The sequence below is a fragment of the Theobroma cacao genome, chromosome 5 (assembly GCF_000208745.1).
Source record: "Theobroma cacao cultivar B97-61/B2 chromosome 5, Criollo_cocoa_genome_V2, whole genome shotgun sequence".
In the NCBI taxonomy this organism is placed as follows: domain Eukaryota; kingdom Viridiplantae; phylum Streptophyta; class Magnoliopsida; order Malvales; family Malvaceae; genus Theobroma; species Theobroma cacao.
This window is the reverse complement of record NC_030854.1, coordinates 3,142,058-3,164,694: the sequence shown is the minus strand read 5'-3', so window position 1 is coordinate 3,164,694 and position 22,637 is coordinate 3,142,058. Positions and strand designations below refer to the sequence as shown.

Genomic DNA, 22,637 nt, shown 5'->3' with positions numbered 1-22,637 from the left:
AATTGGTCCATGAGTAGAATGGTTTGATAATGGGCCAAGTTGGTTTGGGAACAAACAAGGTAAGAAAAGAGTGGGTCGTCTCTCATGATTCAATAAGAGCTATAGATGAATTAATGCAAGCCCAAGTGCAGTAAAGGTCTATGGTACCAAGGAAGGAAAATTGAAAGGGCTTAAGAAAGGTTTTGGGTCACTAGATGAGTAAGTCCAACTAAGAGTAAAATCAAGTGTGGAAATAAGGCAATCTATGAAGTTATATGGATGAAGAATGAAAGTGGAATAAGATTGAAAAAAAAAAAAGCTTAAGAAATTGGGGGAGAGAAGAAGCAGACTTAAAGAATGGAGGCCGAGAAGCGAAGAAATAATGGAGGTGGAAAAGAAGCAGTGACGGAAGAAAAAGAGGAAAACCTCAAAGTGGGAAATAGCATTAGTAGCATTGGTGATAAACATAGTAGTGAGGAAAGAAAGATGTCAGAGTGGGAAAATGAAATGGGTACGAAGGGAAGAAAAGTAGCGAAAGAGTAAGAGATTGGTGGACTGTGAAAAAGCAAGAAAGGGAAAAAATTGAAGAAGAGATATTCACCAGAGGTAAGGAGCATGCTGAGCAGTAAAGGAAAATACAAAGATTGGAATAAAAATGAGAAGGACAAAATGAAATTTTTGGGTTTAGCTCAAGATCAGGTGCCGACATCCAAAAAAGAAACTCAATTTTGATAAGAAAAATAGAGGAAATATGGGAGTTGACAAAGAAATTGAAGTTATCTTTTCAAAAAAAGAAGGAGGTTGTGATCAAAATATTGATTGAATTAGAAGCCGTTGAGGGATGGGGTAAACAACAGAACTAGAGGAGACTTACTAATTAATCAGAAGTAGGATCATAAATGATCTAGGGAGTAAGAGGGTGAGAGGGGATTAAGGGTAATGAGATTGGGAATGGGAGAATAGTGAAGTCAGAGGAAGGGAGAAATGAGAGATGATGGAGAACAAAAGAAATAAAAAGGTACGAGTGAAGGAGGAGCGACAATGAAAAGGGAGATAACAGAAAAAGAGGATTAAGAATGCTGATGAGTAATCTAGATAAGTGAAAGGGAAGGGAGATGCAGACAATAGTTCCCTGTGGGCCTTCAAGCCACAAGTGCTTTTTACTTTACCATGAATCTATTTTTTATAATGCTCTTGTTTAAGCCTACTTAGTTTCTTCAACGAATTTGCTATATGTTATTTTGCAGTAGGAAATCTTGGGCTTATATGCATAGGACATAGTAGAGAATAGGTGCTTTAAACTACCTTTTGAGCAGTTGACAACTTTTGTAACTGTTGAGGACTCTTATACTCCAAAGCTAGTTTTCTTATGCCACTAGAAGTCTTTCATCACCATGATTCAAGACTTATAATGGCATACTAGCGTGTGTGATCTTAATAAAATAGCGCTTTTAAAAAAAAGGTTGAAATCTTGATTAAAGTAAACAAACAGATTGTTCTATCATATTAGCGAAAAGAGTTGTTGTTTTGTTTTTTAAATCATTAAGTCAATTATTTTATGTCATATGGCTGGGCCAAAAGGTAAAATAACTATTCTATTTAACAACATTTAATACCATATCATCAGCTATGTGATAATGATGTCATCAAAATGACACGTTAACTTGCCATGTGGCAGATGATGTGACATAGAAATGTCAATTGTATAGTTAATTAATAAAAGTCAGTCAATAGTTTGTAAGAGGAGTTTATTTGATCAAAAATAAAAAATGTTAGAGATTTAATTGATTACAATAAAAGGTTAGAGACTTAATTGATTCTTTTAGTACAGTGCAAAATTTTATTTAAATATTTAATCTTTATTATTTTTATTACTATAATTACGAGTTTACTATAAAATCAATCAAGTTTGAAGCACATAAAACAAGAACTAATTAAAAAAATATAAACTCCAATTTCGGCTCATTAATTAATGCATGCAGTCGTAGATAAAGCTCCTAACACGGAAGTTGGAAATTAATAATTAGGTTGTCAACCGTGTGTCTTATCTTTTAATCCGCGTAGAGTAAATCGACTATTTGGACACACACTAAATCTTACTGTTGGCTCTACACTTCTTCCTAAATATTTCCTATATGCTACTTAAAACCAATATAAATTGCCTCGCAGTCTCAGCAACAAGGAGCATAGAATTTTAAAGAAACTCTTTTAAATTCACAGAGAGAAATCTTATCAAGAGCTTTGAAGAGAACAAAAAGAGGTTTAGAAATGTTTAGGCCTTTCCTCCAGAAAATACGCAAGGGGTTCCATGTCTCACTTTCCAGAGGACAAGCTGTCATTAATGATGTTGAGGTCGATGAAGAAATAAACGTAGCTACACCAATGTCAGATGATGTTGAGGCAGGATATTTTACGGTCTTTGCAGTTCAAGGAAAGGAAACGCAGAGGTTTGTCATTGAACTAGACAACTTAACAAACCCTGCATTCCTGAGTCTACTGGAGCAGGCTGGGGAAGAATATGGATTCCATCAAAAGGGGGTTCTTTCTCTCCCTTGTCGTCCGCAGGAACTGCAAAAGATCCTACAAGACTGGGAAGCTGAGCATGCTGATACTGAAGGTTGGGCTACCTGTAATGCTACAACAACAGAAGGCTACTAGCTTGGACAAACAACTGAATTAATTAATTTGTTCCTTCTGTAGTCCAAGTAAATAGATCTTTGCTTGGATTAGATAGATACGTAATTTTTAAGCACTGTTTCTGTAATGATAATTTAGTGGAGTTAGTATTCAAGAAAAGGATATGGAAATTATTCAACGCATTTCAAGTTTGGGGTTGATAGAAAAGATTTTTTTCTCTTCTTGGTGGTGATTTGCTGCTTGTTTACTGGGCTATGTTGCAGCTGGTGCAGGCTGTTTTATGTGTGAGGTGTTGAAGTGATTTCTGATTTAGATGGATTCTGTTTGCTTTGTGAATCTGGTGCTGTGTTCAGAGCTTTCTGGTGCAGCGCCTGTCTCCAGCCGAAGATCTGTCGAAGCTCGATCCTGACTTCCATATGTAGGTGTGGTGATATTTGTATTTTCATGGCTATTTGTATATATGTTCTCAGGTGGTGGTGTGTACCGTGTAGTTGTTTATCTGGTGTGGTTGTTGTATGGCGTTCTTTTATGTATGCACTATGTCACTGAGCCATCTTGGCTTCAAGTGAACTAGTGCTTTGCGATCCTTTGTGCTGTGATTATTCTATAATAAATAAAGCCATTGATTGAGTGAAGAAAACAAAGGAAATGGGAAATATTTATGCATATTGTATCATATTGAGCCTTAAGCCCTCCTCTTTCTTGCCTTCAGCCTGAATTTATGCACTGTTTTGTTAAATGAGCAAACTCTGCTTCCAGGGAAGAATAACCAAAAGAGCTTTGACGAGGAGCCATATCCTCTTCAACTTCCATAACACATAGACAGATTAGTTCTTGTAGTGTACCACCTGATTGTCTTTGAGTATTTCACTAGAGTCCTTCACCATTTTAATGAAGTTCGAAAATGCTCCTGGTTTGAATATTAGAGAAATTTAAATCCTCTAAATTAATTAATCCTTGTGGAATCATTGAAATGACATAATTATGAACTGAAATACAGTCATTCGGGTATCTTCAAACTGGTGGTTTTGAGAAACTACTATGCAACGTACATAAGTTAGGATGTCACATCTCAATGTTGTGGCTTTTAAGTTGTTAACGTTGAACTTGCTGTTTTCGTGTTGTGTCGTTTTCTTACCTTTAAATCCCTTACGATAAGAGGGAGATGTGTTACGTAAAAAATATATTAATATAATAAAAAAAGGAGACAAAAAAAAAACATTTAGAAATATCAGGTAGAAAAGGCCAAGAATTTTGAGCTTCAGTCATTTCAAAGGAAAAAAACTGTGGCTACAGACCAGACCATACTTTTTTAGACGGCCCCAGACAATTGTTATAGACAACTGTGTGTTTGTCTACCATCAAACAACCGTAGCGACATTGTAAAGAAGTACAACACGGTGTTCTTTTCATTAATGTTGGGACATACTAATTCATTGATTGATTACAAAGATTCAGAAAAAGGAAAACTAATGTTTATGTGTATTGACGGGTAACTTTCGCATCTTTGGAATCTTCCATATACACTGCTCTTTTAAGGTACAAATTACTGTATACAAATGCCAAAGGTTACTGACTGATGTTTCTGGAAAATACCATCAGTGATCTAAATTCTCCTTCCTCTTCATGTTCTCCTATCCATTTATTAGTAATTGTTTCTCTTCATTAATTAAGGTACATATATCTGGCTACTTAGGTCTTCTTACCTTGAAAATGGTAAAAAGATATCTCGCTGCCATTGGCCGGAAAGGGGAGGAAAATGCATTTGCTTAATTATTTGTTGTTCATATACGGGATCAGCAGGTTAACATTTATGATTTAACTGTGATTCTCTCACGTTAAGGAGAATTGGAATGTGAAGAGAAATACATACAAAGATGACTTAAGAACACATTTGTTTGGATTCTTGGTGTAAAATGACGTACAAATTTCAGTAACTATGTTAACATATTGAGGCCTTTTAGTATGCTTCTAGTCGAGTTTCGCTAGTCTCTGTATCGCACGTCGGTAATAAAATAATTCCTTGTTGTCACTGGCAAGTAAAAAATTCATTCATGCTTGCCCCTTAATGGGTGAGTTCATATTTAAATTTTAAGATCCTTGAAAAGATACACTAATGGTGGTAGGTCCTTATTGGTTTCCGCAAACTTAGAAGTACGTACTACGGAAATTTCAGTCACCTTTAAATGCTACTTATGCCGACACCATATGAACCACTAGCCGCCAACCTAAGGTAACTTGGTCTTGTCTAAGCTATTATTTAAATGATATGTATTGTATAATCTCTACAAATTAATATTTAAGAAATTAATAATTTTAATTAAATAATATTTTTTTATTGATCTTAATTTGAAATTAATGTAGTAAATTAATAATTTATTAAATTTATAAGATAATACATTTTTAAAATATATGTAAGTTTCACTTTATATATAAATTAATAATCTCTTTATATATTAAAATTGTATATATACATGACTCAATTAAGAAATTTTTGTAAAATATGACTCTAATGTTACTTATTTCTTCTTGAAATCGATGTCTTTTGAACTTTATCTTTAACTTTTCTTAGTGTATTAAGAAGTTTTGATATAATGTTCTCGTATTGTAAGAGAAAATTATACAATATGATTTATTGCTTTGGATACATCTTTGCGCGAGACAAGTTCCCGTATAGAACTATGGTTTTCAACTTCATCTTCTTTGTGATTTTCTATGACGTACTTGCCAAATAGATAGATCCATGACTTCTATTTAATAAGACTAATTATATACATGAATTTGTTTTGATTAAACAAATACATAAAAAAATGATAATTCGTAATTCGGTAATTAAGTAATATTATTATAATGACAATACAGAATACATGTATTAAGCTTAATATTTTAAAAAAATAAAAAATATTTTAAAAAAATAAAAAATATTTTAATAAATTAATAAATTATTAATTTATTGATTAAATAATATTTTAATTAATTAATAAATTTTCATTATCCCAAAGTATTACTTTATAGAGGTTTACTACTTTACAGAGGTTTAACTGTATTAAGCAGGGCATTTAAACAGGGACAATCTTCTCACAACTAGGGGGTTTACAACATTGAACCTAGTTATAACTGCCTATTTCACTTACCAGCCTACACACCAAATGATAACGAGGGGGATACGAAGGCGCTATGGGAAGAGGATACGAAGGTGCGATGGGAAGAATTAATTTAAGTATTGACACAATATTCAATACCTTGATGTCGGAGGTGATTTTAATGTTGTATGTGAGCTAGGAGAGAGAATTAGTATCACAAGTAACGTAAGAGCTATGGAGCAGTTTCGAGACTTCATAGGGAAATGAAGTTGGTTGACCTCCCCATGGTAGGAAACAAATATATATAGGTGGTGCAGTTTCAGAAGCGAGCCATCCTTCACTAGATTAAAATCAACATTATTAAGATCCATTAAATGTATTAAGGTGCTAGGATATTGGTGTACCTTCCTCCCTTTTTAGAGTGTAGAGCCATTTCTTGAGGTTGAGTCGATAGATCAAAGCACATAACAAAGCAACCAAAATATCAAAGCACAACTCACTCTGCAAATCGGTAAAATCTAAAAAACCACTTCCAATTACTCTAAAAGGATATTTTGGTTTTTTCTATTTTTAAATGATGTTTTTAGTCCTTTAACTGTTAATAAAGTTAATCAACTGTTAAAAAAATTAGAATTTCATATCACATAAATATTTTCAGACACAAGTGCCTCTTTATCATTTTTTTCAATTTAAGGATATTCTTTTTGAAAAAAAAAAGTACTCACCCTTCTTCCAAAAACCTTGATCAGAAAAAAAAAACCTAAAGGAATTTTGATTTGAAAATCCATTGTTGAATAGCAAAATCATAGAAAATACACAGAACAACCCATAGTTAAAAATAAGATTTTAAATCCCAAAAAGTATAACATAAAAAAAAAAAAGAAATGAAAGACCTTGGCAAATGTGGTCTTCATGGGATCAATGTTTGTGAATCCTCTCCTCTTCAAATGGCAAAGGCCAACAATTTCTTTGTATTTCTTTTTTCCTTTCAAATCAAAATTCCTTCAATTAAAAGAGCTAAAGTTGTGAGAAAAAAAAAAACTAAATCCAAAGAAAGAAGAGAAAAATCTTCAAGGAGCAGAAAGAAAAAAAATTTTGCTTTATCTTTTTTATTAAGGTTTTTGAGAGAGAAAAGAGATGAACAGATTATTTTTAAAGAGATTATATGTGTTTAAAATGTTTATGTAATTTTAACTTACGTTTTTTAAAAAATATTGATTAACAATGTTACCAATTAAAGGGTCAAAAGCTTAATTTTAAAATAAGAGGAACCAAAATTTTTTTTTAAAGTGATTGGAGGAGGGATTTTGGATTTTACTCCTTTGCAAATACTACAAAGATGGTCGAAACAATTACTCTAATACAAATTTGTTGAAAAACCCAAACCAAACAAGCTAATATGGTAACAAAATAAATTCTCAAGAAAAATAGTCAAACAAGTAACAAGAAGTAAAATGCAAAACTAAGACAACAAGAATACCAAAATTTACATGATTCGACTGTAAGCTTACCTCTACGGATAGAGGCGACAAGAAAATTTAACTATAATCAAATTAGATGAAAAATACGATAAGGTTTTTTTTTCTTTTTAAGACATCCAAAACCTATCTGACTAGGCTACACCCGAGCAAGAGATCCTAACCACCCAAAACTCTCTAGCATTTTTGTTTGCCGTGAAGGCAAAACGAAGACCATGGTCAAAACTCACCCCAAAAGCCCCCCACTTAAATGCTCATCATTGTTAACCGAAAACAAAGCAAAGGATGGCAAGGGAAAATGAGAGACCACGGGGTAATGGAAGGGGAAAAGGCCAAGATGTAGGGCCCGTTCACTGGGTCGGCTGGCATTTTGACGCCACAACCATACATGTACCCCATGGTGATCGTCACAACTCACTGCTAGGCTGGAAAACGGTCTGCGAAATTCTGAGTCAAACAAACAATACAAGCTTTCAGATAAGAAAACAAACAACTCCATTTGTATGCCGTGTTTCAAAGGCCCCCACCATTTTCGAGGAAGTAAGGAAAATGGACTGCCAAAGATTGGATTCAATGATGCTTGGTAGCAAGTTCCAAACCATATGAAATGTCTCCATAGTGTCCCTTAGAAAGCTCACCTATACTTCCATCTTCTTTAACTCCCTAGTATAAATTATTGTTAGAGGTCTTCGAATTTCAGTCAGAAAACGAAGCACTGCTACAAGGTTTAAGTCTCAAAGTACTCTAAACCATAATTTGATATGTCTGTGGTAATTCAGAAGTGCGAAAAACGCCATGTAGGGCTTGTAATGCTCAGGCTTTTAACTGAAAAGCTGTTAAGAGTCATATCAATCTTTCCATCAAGAGGGACTGATCACAGTATTGTTGAGTTTGTTGAAGATGTAGAAGAAACAAAGATGGTCCCAAAAGATGTGAAGGAAGGGCATTTTGCAGTGATTGCAGTCAAAGGTGGAAAACAGAAGAGGTTTATCCTGGAGTTAAGCTGTCTGAGAAACCCAGCATTCCTGACGCTGCTAGAGCAGGCTAAAGAGGAATATGGATTCCGACAAAAGGGAGTGCTTGTACTTCCTTGTGAACCTGAAGAGTTACAGAAGATTTTAGAAGACAGCACAAAGATATATAGATAATTGCTGATATTTAGTGCAGTTTATACATAAATTGTTCCCACATTCTGGGATAGCTTTTAGTTTGATGATTCTGCTTCTTAGCAGCTAATTACTCCCATGTCTTTACTGTTATCATTTAGAATTGATAACTAATCAAATGCTAAAAAAATGAATGCTGATGAAGCAGAAGATTTAATCTATGCATAAGAAAGAAATAAAAAAAGCACCATCGTGACACTTGGGTTGAGAAAGTGAATCATAGGCCCTGGAATATTTGCTATATTTTAATAAGATAGACACATTTTGGGCTGTCCTTAGAGGATTGGTTACCCAGCACACTCTTCGCAAGCAGAACTCATTGGTAGACATACTTGCCAAGTATTGTGTTGACTGCGAGACGATGTTTACAGCATGGTGGCAGCTTGTTTGGCCATTTTACTTCGATATGTGCATTCTTATTTTCAAGCTTAGCCTATAATTTTGGTTTATGTATTACCAGCCTTTATATTGTGTTGCTGGTGTTTTCGTGTGCTCTAATTGTATTGTCTCAACCAATTTTACTGCACCGTTGCTGCCTTGACCAGTTCAGATGTACTCTTACTGCCTAGAGCAGTTTATTTAATGAATCCACCTTATTGGTTGAGGAAAAAAAAAAAAGTACCATACCTAAAAGGCATAGCCACATCAAACGATTAGAGTATCTGTTAATTTTAAGATATCTTAATTCGATTAATAAATAGAGTACTCAAATCTTATAACTATCCGAATATTTTTAAAATTTACTATCTTAACCTAAACTCTGATAGATATCCACTTTCTGATAATTACCCGAACTCGTTTAAAAATCCAGTTATGCAAAAAAATTATTAAAATACTCTTCATGGGTATTCAATTACCCGAATCTGAATTCGCACCCGTATCTCACATATTTTTAAAATTTATTATCTTAACCCGAACCCTAATATATACCCACTACTCGATAATTACCCGAATCTATTTAAAAATTAGATTATGTTAAAAAATTATTAAAAGCTCTTCATGAGTACTTAATTATCCGAATCCAAGGCCGTACCCATATATATATACAATAATATTTCTCATTCATTTTTTTTTCAAAAACAATATTTTTCATTCATATTCCATATAATTCACTAATAATTAAATTTATCAAAGCACGCAAACAATAAAATTTAGATTTAAATTTAAATTTAAATAATCAAAAACAAATATCTCAAATATCAATTTAAATAACTAAAAACAAATATTCAAACAACTTAAACAACGTCATTACAAGTTTACAACAAGCATCAACATTACAAGTTTAATTAATTATATGGGTTTGTCCTTAATTACATAAAATTAAAAAAAAATAGCTAGGTTGTAAAACTATTCTAATCTCACAAGTATATATATTACAAATTTATATAAATAAAGGTATATACATTATAATTAATAATTTTATAAGTTATAATTTTTGTAACGTTAATACAAAATAGAAAGTAAATATGTTTACATTTAAAGTATATATACTAAAGTATATATATAATGGTAATTATATTTCTTATAAATTACACATTATATATAGTATATATATATATATATATATATATTAAAAGACATTACAAATTAATTAATAATCATAGTTTCATAGATTAATTTAATTAACAATATGGGTTTGTCTTTAATTACATGACATTGAAAAAAGTATATAATCGAGTTTGGGTAATGGGTACCCAAGGGGAAGTACCCGAACCCGTCTCAAACTTGATTATAGGATACCTTAACCTATATAATCAGATCAAGTACCTATAAGTGCCTTGTAACAGGATACCCATTGCCATCCCTACGTAGCCATGAATAAACTATTTGTTTTGTCTTTTTTACTCAAAAGAGCATCGTACTATTATAACTTTTGCATAAACGTAAGCCATTTTTTGAACATCCATGCATATTCCAAAAACATAAAAGGTTTCATGTATTTGATCATGATAACTTTAGGTTTAAGTCATAGTTGAGTTAGGTAACTTTATCAACAAATCCTTCCTTGGTAGGATTCAATCATCAGAGAGATGACTTTTCAAAAAAAAAATTATCAATTGTTAGACTTGAGGTCATGTAGGTGTTGTTATTGATAAAAGCGAGCCAATCTTTGGTCTTTCTGGATATTCATGTCATCACCTTCATTCCTTAATTTTTTTTGCTTAGTCAATCAAGAATTTTCATTAAAATCAATAAGTAGGTACAAAAAGTTGGCATAAAGGCCATAGGTACAACAATTACAAGCAACAGACGAGAAGAACAATGTATTGCAAAGAGAAAGAAAAAATGTAAAATGAAGCCATGAGACAGCACATGCTAGTAAGAACTTAAAATTATAAGTAGTTATAGAAAAAAGAGCCTAGAGGGTTAGAAAATGAGTTCTATCTGTGAATGGAGTTTTTTTTTTTTATTGTTGTTCACATCAGGTGATCCCTTGTTGCAAGGAGGAAGATAATCACGTTGAATGGGTCACGTGATTCATTAAATCATGCAGTACAGCTTTTAGTGTTACAAGAAAACGTGGCTCTTTAAAAAACCACGTTCATTGTTTCTGTTTGGGTTAGAAAGGGATACTTTGTATCTACCATAGCTGCAATTATAGGGCCCACATGTTACTTTCTTAGTGATTTAGATTGTTAGTTTTTATCCAACAGTTTTCTCTTTATAATCGTATAGTAACCAATTGTTGCCTTTAAAAAGGCAGACTTCTGAATAAAATAAATCAAAGTGTTGTTCTTTATCTTCACTTTTCTTTCTCAAATTCCCTCTTTCTCTATCAAAATTTTTTATTTATTTATAAGGTAAATTACCCTGATCTCTCTAAGTTTTATCTATAATTCCACGCGGGTCCATTAATATTTAAAATTGACATTCCGTCTTAAAGTGTAAATGGCGTTAACAGCAAATGTAAAATCTCTAAATTACTTATGCATAAAAAAAGCTTAATCGCGTGTTAATGAACCCTAATCACTGTTTGAGCCACTCTCTTTCTTTCTTATCATTCTTTTCTCTTTTTCCTCTCTTCAAGCGCTTCATCACATCGATCAATTAGGTTATTTTAGCCTTCTGCTCTGATTAAAAGCTTTATCCTAAATGAAATAGCCTTAAACCAAACCCTTGTTTCGAACCTTTTAAATCTTGACTCAAATCGAGAAAATGAAGGAATAGGGTTCATCGATCATCAACTAGTGGTAAGTATTATGGTGTTTTGTTACTAGATCCAGGTTAGGGTTGAGGTTTTATGGTTTAGAGTTGTTGTCTTTTGCTGATGTGATAAAGGTTCAAGAATGAGTTTGGATTAAGGTTCAAGTTGAAGGTTGGGTTGCAACCAAAACCGAAAACCTTAAATCGTAAATTGAGAAATTAAGGTTTGATTCTGGAATTGGTGAGGCTAGTTGTAATGTTCTGGATGTCTCTACTTTAGGTAAAGATGGTGAAGGTAGAGTTGGTGAAGTAGAGGTTGAAGTTGGAACTTTAAGTAGAGGTGGTAGAAGTTAAGATAAAGGTAGAGGTAGAGTTGGTAAGGGCACAGTTGGTGAAGGACCTTCTACTGCTATTGGTAATAATGGTGAAAAAAGTAGTGATTCAATAAGAGACATTGATAGAGAAGATATATTTAGTGAAGATGTAGATTAGATGCTTAAGATAGAAAATGACGAAGAGATAAGTCAATCTCAAGGCAATTTCGAAGAGAATGTTGAGGTTGAAGAAAACATAAAGAATGATGGTTTTTCTGATATTAGTATTGATGTAGAGGAAGGGAACCAAGATAATGATATATTTAACAAGGAAGGTTGAGCAATAGATAGGTCCCTTAGAGGCATACATTATGCTCTTAATGAGAATGGGAAAGTTGTATTTACATAGAACATGTTGTTTACAAGTGTGCATGACTTTAAGGAGGTGATGACTAATTATATTATCCAAGAAGGGATAAAGCTGTATAGAGCCAAAAATGAGAAAACTAGGTACAAGGCTTACTGCAAAGGAAATGGCTATAAGTGGATGGTTCATGCAAACTTATGTTTGGATAAGAAAACTTTCAAGATTAAGAAGGTAATAAATGAACACTTTTGCATTAGGATAAGTAACAACAATTCTGCTATTATAAGTGTTTGGATTGTTAACAAGCTTGTTGCTCAATTGCAATTTGACCCAAATATGTCATATAATTTGATGCAGCATGAATTACAACAAAGGTATGAAGTGAGTGTTCATTCCAAGAAATTGTATAAAGCAAAGAAAAGAGCTCGAGAAGAGTCCGAAATGACTTATGGTAAATCCTATTCTTACATTCAATTGTATGCCTAGATGATGAAGGATACAAATCTTGATAGCATAGTCATCATGCAACTAGAAAGGCCTAAGTTGAGCATGTACCTAACTTTTAAAAGTTTTTTCCTGTCCTTTGATGCTTTAAGGACAGGCTTCGACAATGGGTGTAGGCCTTTAATTGGGGTTGATGTCTACCACCTCAAAGGGCCATGTAAAGGAGCTTTGCTATCTGCTATTGCCATTAATGGGAATTGTGGCTTATTTCTTGTTGTTGTGGCTATAGTGGAGATAGAGAATGGTGACTTTTGGTCTTTGTTTTTGAACTTGGTTAATACTGCCATTGGGGACTTAAACAAACCATTAGTAGTGATGAGTGATGGGAAAAAAAGGTAAACCCTAAACTCCTATTATTTTTCATTAATTACTTAATTTCAATTACTTATTAACTGATATTTATTCTCATATGGTAGGGCCTAAAAGATATAATTTTAGATAGAGGTTTTTAAGGTTCGACATAAAGGTAAAATTTTGATGGGCTATCAAAACATATAACTAGTGGTATTGGAATGAAGCCATGATGAAGATTAAAGCTAAAAGTGATCAGGCATACAAGTGTTTGATGGAAAAACTAGTCACTCTATGGGCAAGGCATACTTTTAACCTAAGTGTAAAGAGTGGCTATGTGACAAACAACATGGCTAAGAGCTTCAACTACTGGACTGAGCTTATGATGAGTAAATCCATTCTATCTTTGTTTGAGGAAATTAAAATCAAGATAATAAAGATACTTTATGATCGATATGAGAATGTATGTACATGGGAGAGGCAAGTGACACCCAAAATTAAGAAGAAGTTGGTTTCTGCCAAGTATAATGGCAAGTTTGATGTGATTGCCTCAAATATGAGTTTAGTGTGTTTCAAAGTGGTAGGACGTATGTTGCCAACTTAGAGGTGAGTAGGGTAACTTGTCTATGGGGCGTTTGGAATATTTTAGGTAAGGTTGTTTGAACATATTTCATGTATACACTAATTGGTTAAATATTTCAAGGTTTACTAACCTTGTGTTTTGCTATATTTTAGGTATTCTTTATAAGCATATAGCAACTTACATAGGTCACAACAGGGGTGATTTAAAACAATATTGTGACAACTATTACTCTAAGGAGAATTTCATACTGACATGCAATGACTACATTCACCATATACCTAACATCACCATAGTATAGTTCAGAGGGCAAGTAGATCCAATGGATCCTCCACTACTTCGTTGTATGCTTGGCAAGGCCAAAAAGAACAAAAGAAAGGAATCAAAGAAAGGGCTATCTACAGATGGTAATGCTAGGAGGAGTAGCAATGTTAAGTGCACTTTATACTTACGTTTAGTCATAATAGTACGACCTGTCCTAGGGTTCTTGTGGGACATAATAGAAAGGTAATCTACATTAATTATGCAATTTAGTAATTTAAATTAAATATGCAATTTAATGCATCTAATACATTCTTTATGTTTTAAATTGAAGCAAAATGTCTTGCCTAGGTCTTCATCAAGAGTTGTTGGGTCTTCATCAAGGATTGTTGCATCAAGAGCTTCAAGAAAACCTACTGGTGTGCAAGGAAGACCTGTTGTTGCGGCTTCAGGACTTGGTGGTGGTGCTCATAATGGTGCTAAATCTGTCCTTACTTATGGTGGTTCAAGGAGGGCTTCACTTGCAAGGAAGCCTCCATTTGCTGGACTTGCTACCCTTGTTGTCTCTACCTCAGTAATGAATTTTGATAGTGCTGAAGGGACACAAACTAATGTCTCTAATGTTGTTGATATGTGAATGTTGATCTAATATAATGTTTTAGGGTATGTTTGGATGGATGGTTGGAATGTAATTAATAATGGATGCTTTTATGTTTTTTTGTCTACCATTAATTATCTGAAAATTAGGAACAGATGCTTGACTTTGATATTGGATCCGTTGGCAATGACCCAGATTATTTTGTAGAGCTTTATTTTGTAAACTTATAGTCCTCATGTGTATAAAGGTTTAAGGAAGATAGTGGTCCTCATGTATACAAAAGACCTAATGCAATTATTGTTTAAAATATATAATAAATATTAATTGATGTAGAATGTTGCATTTAATGCAAAGATGATATCACTTGTTTGGAAAAAGAGCCTTTACATTATCTCTAATATCACTTGTTATGTTCAAGTTTATTATCTAAGCATTGAAGGTATCAGAATTAGGTTATGACTAATTCAAGATAACTGTCATCACAAGACAAAAAAACTCAAGACATAGAAATGCATTGCTATCTTTATGTCCATTAACGTTTGCATTCAATATTTCAACAACTTACAACAACTTTTATCAAACAAAATTACATTTAAAAGTCTTGGATTCCTCCCATTTTTTCTTCCCATCCCATCCCTTAAACCTTCATTTTCTTTTCTCACATTTCACCTTTACTTTGAATCAATTCAAGAACCACAAAATGGATGTAATGAAAAAATAAAGACCATTTTACAACTTCTATTTTTTTAAGCTACCACACCCATTAACTCTTCCCCGGAAACCATCAATGATTCTTGAAATGAAAGTTCTTGAGCAAGACTGCAAACAACAGAAGTTTGAAGGTAAAATACATCTATGCTTTTTGAAATGATATTTTTTCTTAATTAGTTTCATTATTTCTTCTTTTATGGAATAATTCTTCCCACCCCATCTCTTTAAGGAATTTCAGGAAGCCCTTCAACCTTTATTTTCTCTTCTCACATTTTTCTTTTCAACCCACAAAAATCAAATATAGGTTTATAGGTTTTTTTCACAAGTCGATTTGCAGTTGGAGTGCCAAAATCGATAAGAAATCTAGAGCATTTTAGCAAAAAAAATTAGATTTTTAGCTTTTAATTTGAGGGAGTTTTAGTTTTAGCAAGAACACTAAAAAAATGGCAAAACTATCCTAAAAATACTATCACATCATCAAAGAAATGAAAACACTAACAATTGACACGTGACAAGACTTATGTGTCTAAGGAAATATATTCTTTTGATGTGGACTGTTTACTTCGAATACTAATAGACCCACGTGAAATTACAAGCAAAACTTAAAAGGATCAAGGTATTTTACCCTTATTTTTAATGTAATAAATTTATTAGAAAGTAAAATTTATCATGGTATCAGAACCCTTTAGTAATCTTAAAATACCAGTATCTTAAAACCAGAAAATATCAAATAAATATCTAGCCTTCGAAACAATATTATCAACTAAAAGCTCTTTATGGCATCCTCAAATTTCAATGCTATTGCACCTTCTAAATTCTTATATAAAAATTATTCAATTTGGGTTGTCAAAATGAAAGCTTATCTTAAGGCTTTTGTTCTTTGGGGTATTGTGGAAATAAGAAGTGAACTCCCTAAATTAGGACAACTAAACCTAACCATACTCTAATTAAAACAGCATAGTAAAAAAAATTTTAAAAGATTTAAAGCACTATCTTGCAGTCACTTTGCGATGTTTGACACAATTTTTATTAAGATCATGGCTTGTGAGATAGTCAAAGAGGCTTATGATAAATTGATGAAGAAATTTTATGGAAGCAATAAAACTAGGCAAATTCAAAGTCTTATTCTGCTTAGAGCATTTAAAGTATTAAGAATAAAAGATGATGAAAGTGTCAAAAATTATACATATAAATTCATAAAACTTATTGTAGACACCATATTTTTGTGTTTAAAAAATAAATAAATATATGATAAAATATATATATATATATATAATAAAGTAATAATAAACAAAAGAAAAACAACAAACAAAAAATTAAAAAAAAAAGAAGAAAGAAGAAAATAGGGAGGAGGGGTACGACTGACAAGGTGCGGACGCACCCTGCCAGGCACCTCCCTCACCCTGCCAAACGTGAAACATTCACGTCTGGCAGGGTAGTGGAGGCACTACACTCGGCCAAAAAGCCAAGTGTATAAAGGCATTGTAGCAACCGAGAGGTCAAAAGGGGGGGCAGCCAAGAGAGAGCCAAAAATTGAAAAGGAAAAATCCTAGCTTTCTAGTAACCGAGAGCAACCACAAATTCTCAATTAGAAATACAAAAAAATCAAAAAAATATATAGAAAAGGGATGCACAATGAGAAAGGGAGAATAGTTTGGGTTCTTGGGAGTCGAATTTGGGTTTTGGGTGGTTGAAATCGGAGGTGAAAGAGACTTTTTGTGCCATAGGTGGTGGGGTTTCTTTTTAAAGTTTGGTTTTAGGAGCTATCCGGAGGTGAAGAGGAGCCCGATCGGTAGTAAATGAGAAAAAAAGAAGGAGATCAAATCGGTTTGCTGGAGGGAGTAACGGAAAGCCCCCTGCTCGCAGGTGAGAAGCTGTCCGACGGTGAAAAGGAAGAAGAAGAGTTCGGCATCGGAGCAAGGGAGTAACGGGAGAGTCCCCAAGTCGTCGGTGTGAAGTGTGAGAGAGAAATGTGGGATTTTTAGAGAGAGAAGAGAGAGTCTGACGGCTAGAGAGAGAAACAGAAGAGAGAAAATGAAGAGGAAAGTAGAAAATGAGGGATTTATAGCTAGGGGTTGGTGATTGTGAATCGACATCGTTTTGACCCACAAAGAGTTCATATTCAGTCCTTCAAACGGCACCATTTTGGGCACCAAGAGGCTGAATTCTTGAAGCAGGCTTACAAGTTTTTTGGGTCAGTCCGATCCACCTTAAGCCTGGTTAGGCTAAAGCTTTGGGGTAAGTTTTGGATCATTAATTTATTGGGTTATGATTGTGGTATTTGAGTTGATTGTTTAAGTTAGAAATTTTTTAATGTAGCTTTATGTTAAAGATAGTAAAATAATATAAATAAGGTACATTAATGTTGTAGAATGAATTTTAAAATATATTCAGAAAGAAAATCATTAAAAAATAATAAAAAATACAAAAATATATATATAAGTAAAAAAAATAATCATAGAGATGTTTAAAAATGTAAAAAATGTGAAGAAAAAGAGAGATTGGAATAGATAAGAAAATATATAAAATATATGTGCAATTATATAAAAATAAATGATAAAATTGGATAGAAGAAAATATTTAGTTATAAAAATAGATTCAAGGATAAAATATATATATATATATATAATAATATATATATCACATATATATATATATATATAAAGAGATAAAAATTAAATATTATATATCTTGATTTAACGAGTACAAAAATAATGTGATAAAAAAACTAATGTAATAATTTTTCGAGTATAAAAGTGACGTATTCAAATAATAAAAACTTTTAAANGTAATAAAATAAAATATGTGGATATCAAATTAATTGAAAAAGATAGCTTTATATAAAATGGAGAGGGATATAAATGAGGAGAGAATGAAAATAAAAAGATAAAGAATTATTAATATAAGTAAAATAATTAAAACCGATGATGGAATGATCGGTCGGGACACAAGAAGTCGCAATCCCGGGCCAATTTTCCCTAGGTTCGGAATCTGAATCAAGGCTCCACCAGTATGATGGGAGAGCCTCGATTTCAATATCCCAAAATTTTTAATAAATAAAGAGTTTGACTATATAAAAAAATAATTACTCAATAAAAATAATAAATAAATAATAATAGATAAAAAATGATGATAAAAATAATAATAATAATTTGAATATATAGTAAATAATTAATTTGTGAAAATGCAATATACATGACATTAAACAAATAGAAAAATAAAAAAATAATTAAATAATAATAAAAATCTAAGACAACAACTAATTTAAAATTAAGCATTAAATGGAATCGTAAACAATTTATTTAATTATAAAAGGAAAATATAAGAGTAACCTCGAATAAAAAACATAAAGTATAAAAAAAATAATAATTAGAAATAAAATAGAAAATATGATAATAAAAATAAAATAAAATGAAAATAATAATTAAATAATAAAAAATGACAAAAAACTAGATAATTGCATTAGCATAGCATATATATGTGTTGCATTATGCATATCATTGCATATAAATATTTTTATTTTTGAGTTTAAGCCCCGATGATGGGATCTTCCGAGGATCTTGCGAATGCGGGTATTCCTCGAAAAGTTTCTTAGGTGAAAAGGTATCCCCAGGTCCCATCAGTATGATGGGAGGGCTGGAGAAACATCTTTAATAAAAAGACTTTTGCCCGTATTAAGTTCATTATACACAAAAATATTATTTTAAAAGAAAACGTACGATGACCCCGATGACTTGATTTATTCGTCGAATTTGCGAAGGTAAATTTCTCGAATAATTTCCTAGGTGACAGAACACCCCGGATCCCACTAGTATGATGGGCGGATTCAGGAGAACAACCTCAATAAACGGTTATTCGTCCGACATTTTTATCCCATGCCATGCATCTCATCTTTCCTCACATTTGCATCCCATTTTAGGTTAAATAGGAAATAAAATAAGGAAATAATAACTAAAAAAATACAGTGAACTTAAAAAATTAAAGCCTAATAGGATAATCTAAAAATGGTACCGTTCATGGAACGGGCGTCCCGAGGGTGCTAATCTTTCCCCGGGCGTAACCGTACTCTCGAACTTAGATCTAGAAAAACGTAGACCAGTTTAAAGTTCTTTTCGATGAGCTTAAAATCAATTTAAGGCTTCATCGATTAGAATCAAGTCAATAGGTGGCCAATCGCACATAGTAAAAAAGATTGGTGGCGACTCCTAGTTTTTAGAGTTTTCACTCGCGTCTGGCGGTCGGGTTCTCGGACCTGCACGTTACGACACTTATGAACTAACTAAGATTATTGGGAGAAAACTTGACGAAAAAAAAGATAGTTCATAAAATTTTTATGAGTCTATTAGAGAAATTTGAAGCCAAAATTTCTTCTTTGGAAGACTCAAAAGATATCTCACAACTTTTAGTAACTGAGTTGATTCATGCTCTTCAAGCCCAAAAACAACGAAGAGCACTGAGTCAAGAAGATTCCATTGAATAAGCACTAGTTACTAGAGCAAAAGAGGACAACAAAAGCAGTCATTTCAAGAAAAATGATTATGATAGAAAAAATAAAGAAAAGAAAGGCACTGATGGAAGACAAGGAAAAGGCAAAGCAAAGTTTCTTGCTTGTCCTTACTACAAAAAGGAAAATCATTTAGAAAAATTTTGTTGGTTTAGACTTAATGTTAGGTGCAGATCATGCAACCAAATACATCACATGGAAAAAGGTTCAAAGGAAAAAGGCACGTGTAATGAAGAGAAAGCAATGGTGGTGGAACAACATGAAGAAAGTGGACTTTTGTTCATGGTGAGGAAACCTAATAAATTAAATAGAGCAAATACCTGACTCATTGATAATGCCTGCTCCAATCATATAATAAGGAAAAAAGAAAATTTTATCAACTTTGACCAAAGCTATAAGTCACAAGTTATGATAGGAAAATGGTGATTGTTTAAAAATTGAAGATATTGGAACAATGGGAGTGCAAACCATGACTGGTAGTAAGTTAATTGCAAAAGTCATGTATGCACCAGAGGTAAGCCAAAACTTTTTTAATGTGGGCCAATTGGTGGAAAGTAATTATATTTTAATGTTTAAAGACAGTTGTTGCAAGACATATGATGCAAACGGAAATGAATTGTTCATGGTGGAAATGCAAAATAAATGCTTTCTCGTGAACTAGATGAAAATAAGACAGCAAGCAAACAAATGCATTTTATCTGACACTAAACTGTGGCATAGAAAATCAAGCCATGTGAAACATGACTCACTAAGTCACATGATCACTTCAAACATGATTGATGGATTGATAAAAGTCATAAAATTAGGAAAAGTTAACAAGACATGCCAAATTGGTAAACAAATAAGAACACCATTCCCAAAAAGGAGTGATTCGCGTACCCATGACAAGTTACAACTCCTTCATGCAGATTTAGGAGGTCACATGACAACCAAATCTCTCAATGGAAATCTCTATTACCTGCTGGTTATTGATGACTTTACAAGGTACAATTGGGTTTATTCTTTAAAAAGAAAGTTGATGTGTTTGACAGGTTCAAGAGGTTTAAAGTCCTAGTAGAGAATGAAGCAAACTGCAAAATAAAAATCATCAGACCAGAAAACGGGGTAAGTTTAACTCAAATGAATTTAAAAATTATTTGAGTACAAATGGCATTAAGCACTTCACCACTATACCATACAGGCCTTAACAAAATGTGGTTTGTAAGAGGAGAAACAGAACCTTGATTGAGATGGCTATATGTCTTCTTTAAGAGAAAGAACTGCCTAAAACCTTTAGGACAAAAGCCACAAATGTTACCACTCAGTTGCTCAATATTTTACCAACAAGAGAATTAAAAATAAAGAGCCCATTTGAAGCATGGCATAAAACCAAACCTATAGTCTCTCATTTACTTGTATTTGGATGTCCTTGCTATGAAAAAATTCCTAATGAAAAGTGCACAAAGCTTGACATAAAATTTAAGGTTGTTATCCATTTGGGTTTTAATGAGGCTTCTAAAGATTATCGACTTTACAATGTGCACAAAAATAAGGTATTTTTGTCAAGAAATGTAAGGTTTGAAGAAGACTTAAAATGGAACTAGATGACTAGAGGTGGAACTAGAAGACTAATCAAGTTGAAAGTTTTCAAAGTATAAACTATGATAAAGTTGAGAATACCAAAGAGACTGATGAAGAAGATGATGATGATGATTATGCTATAAGAGGGACAAGAAGCCTAAAATTTTTTTTTGAAAAGTACAATGTGTCCATTGTTAAACCCACTACCTACCTTGATGTAGCAAAAAGCAAGGTTTAGCTAAAAGCAATGCTTGCTGAAATGGATGCAATCAAGAAAAATGGCTCATGGGTATTAGTTGATAGACCAAAAAATAAGAGAACAATTAGTGTTACGTGGGTATATCAAACCAAGCTAAATGCAGATGGTTCAATGAATTAAGCTCAAGGCTAGACTTGTAGCCAAAGCCTATTCACAAGTGTATAGGATAGATTTCATTGAGACTTGTCGCTTGCCATTATACGATTGAATTATTATGTGCTTTGGCTATAAAAGAAAAATAATTTATACGGCACGTGGATGTAAAGTCTGTTTTTCTTAATGGCGTGATTGAATAAGAAGTTTATATTGAGCAACAAAAGGGGTTTGAGGAGCAAGAAAATGAAGACAAAGTGTTTAAACTTCTTGAAGTCTAGTGTGGCTTAAGACAAGCTCTAAGAGCCTGATATGAAATAATTGATGGATACTTGCTCAAGAAAGGACTTAGACGCAGCTTTAATGAACCAACTCTATATGTCAAAAGCTCACATGACCAAGTACGTCTAATAATTTCCCTTTATGTTGATGATATTTTGGTGACAGGATTGAATTTTGAGTTAAAAAATTTCAAGACCTAAATGAAAAAAGAATTTGATATAACTAATCTAGGAAAAATGCATTGCATCTTGGATCTTGAAATTATACAAGAACCTGAATATATTTGTCTTCACCAAAACAAACATGCTCAAGAACTTCTCAAAAGTTTTCATATGGAATCTTGTAAGCTAGTTGATACCCCTATGGCTTCGAGAAATAAACTATATAAAGAAGATGATGCTTCAATTGCAAACATGTCTCAATATAAAAGTTTGATGGGTTGTCTGTTGCATTTAATTGCATCTAGACCTAACATAATGCATGCAACAAATCTTCTGTCAAAATACACGCAGAAGCCTTCTCAAGTTTATATGATAACAGCAAAACGAGTTCTACAATACATCAAAGGAATTGTAAAATATGAACTCAAGTATATCCATCATGAAAATGGAGAACTTATGGGATTTTGTGATAGTGACTGGATCACTTGTCGAGATGATGCCAAAAGCACCACAGGTTTCTGTTTTTACTTGGAAGTGTTGTATTTGCATGAAATTCAAAGAAATAGGAAATAGTAGCCCAATCCTCTACTAAAGCTAAATATGTTACTGCTACCTCGATTGCTAACCATGCACTTCGGTTAAGAAAAATTCTAAATTGAGTTTTA

At 32.8% G+C, this 22,637-nt stretch overlaps 3 protein-coding genes across 3 annotated transcripts; all 3 read left to right on the top strand.

Moving 5' to 3' along the window:
- On the top strand, positions 2,149-2,804 carry LOC18598008 (auxin-responsive protein SAUR71). Its single transcript, XM_018121230.1, has one exon. It carries the CDS (start codon positions 2,248-2,250, stop codon positions 2,635-2,637), a length of 390 nt encoding a protein of 129 aa, XP_017976719.1. The 5' UTR covers positions 2,149-2,247; the 3' UTR covers positions 2,638-2,804.
- On the top strand, positions 7,899-8,484 carry LOC18598007 (auxin-responsive protein SAUR32). The gene has a single exon (XM_018121284.1). The coding sequence runs from the start codon at positions 7,939-7,941 to the stop codon at positions 8,323-8,325; it is 387 nt and encodes a 128-aa protein (XP_017976773.1). The 5' UTR covers positions 7,899-7,938; the 3' UTR covers positions 8,326-8,484.
- On the top strand, positions 12,214-14,441 carry LOC108661904. Its single transcript, XM_018120890.1, has 3 exons — positions 12,214-12,549; positions 12,655-13,007; positions 14,156-14,441. The coding sequence occupies exons 1-3, from the start codon at positions 12,214-12,216 to the stop codon at positions 14,439-14,441; spliced, it is 975 nt and encodes a 324-aa protein (XP_017976379.1).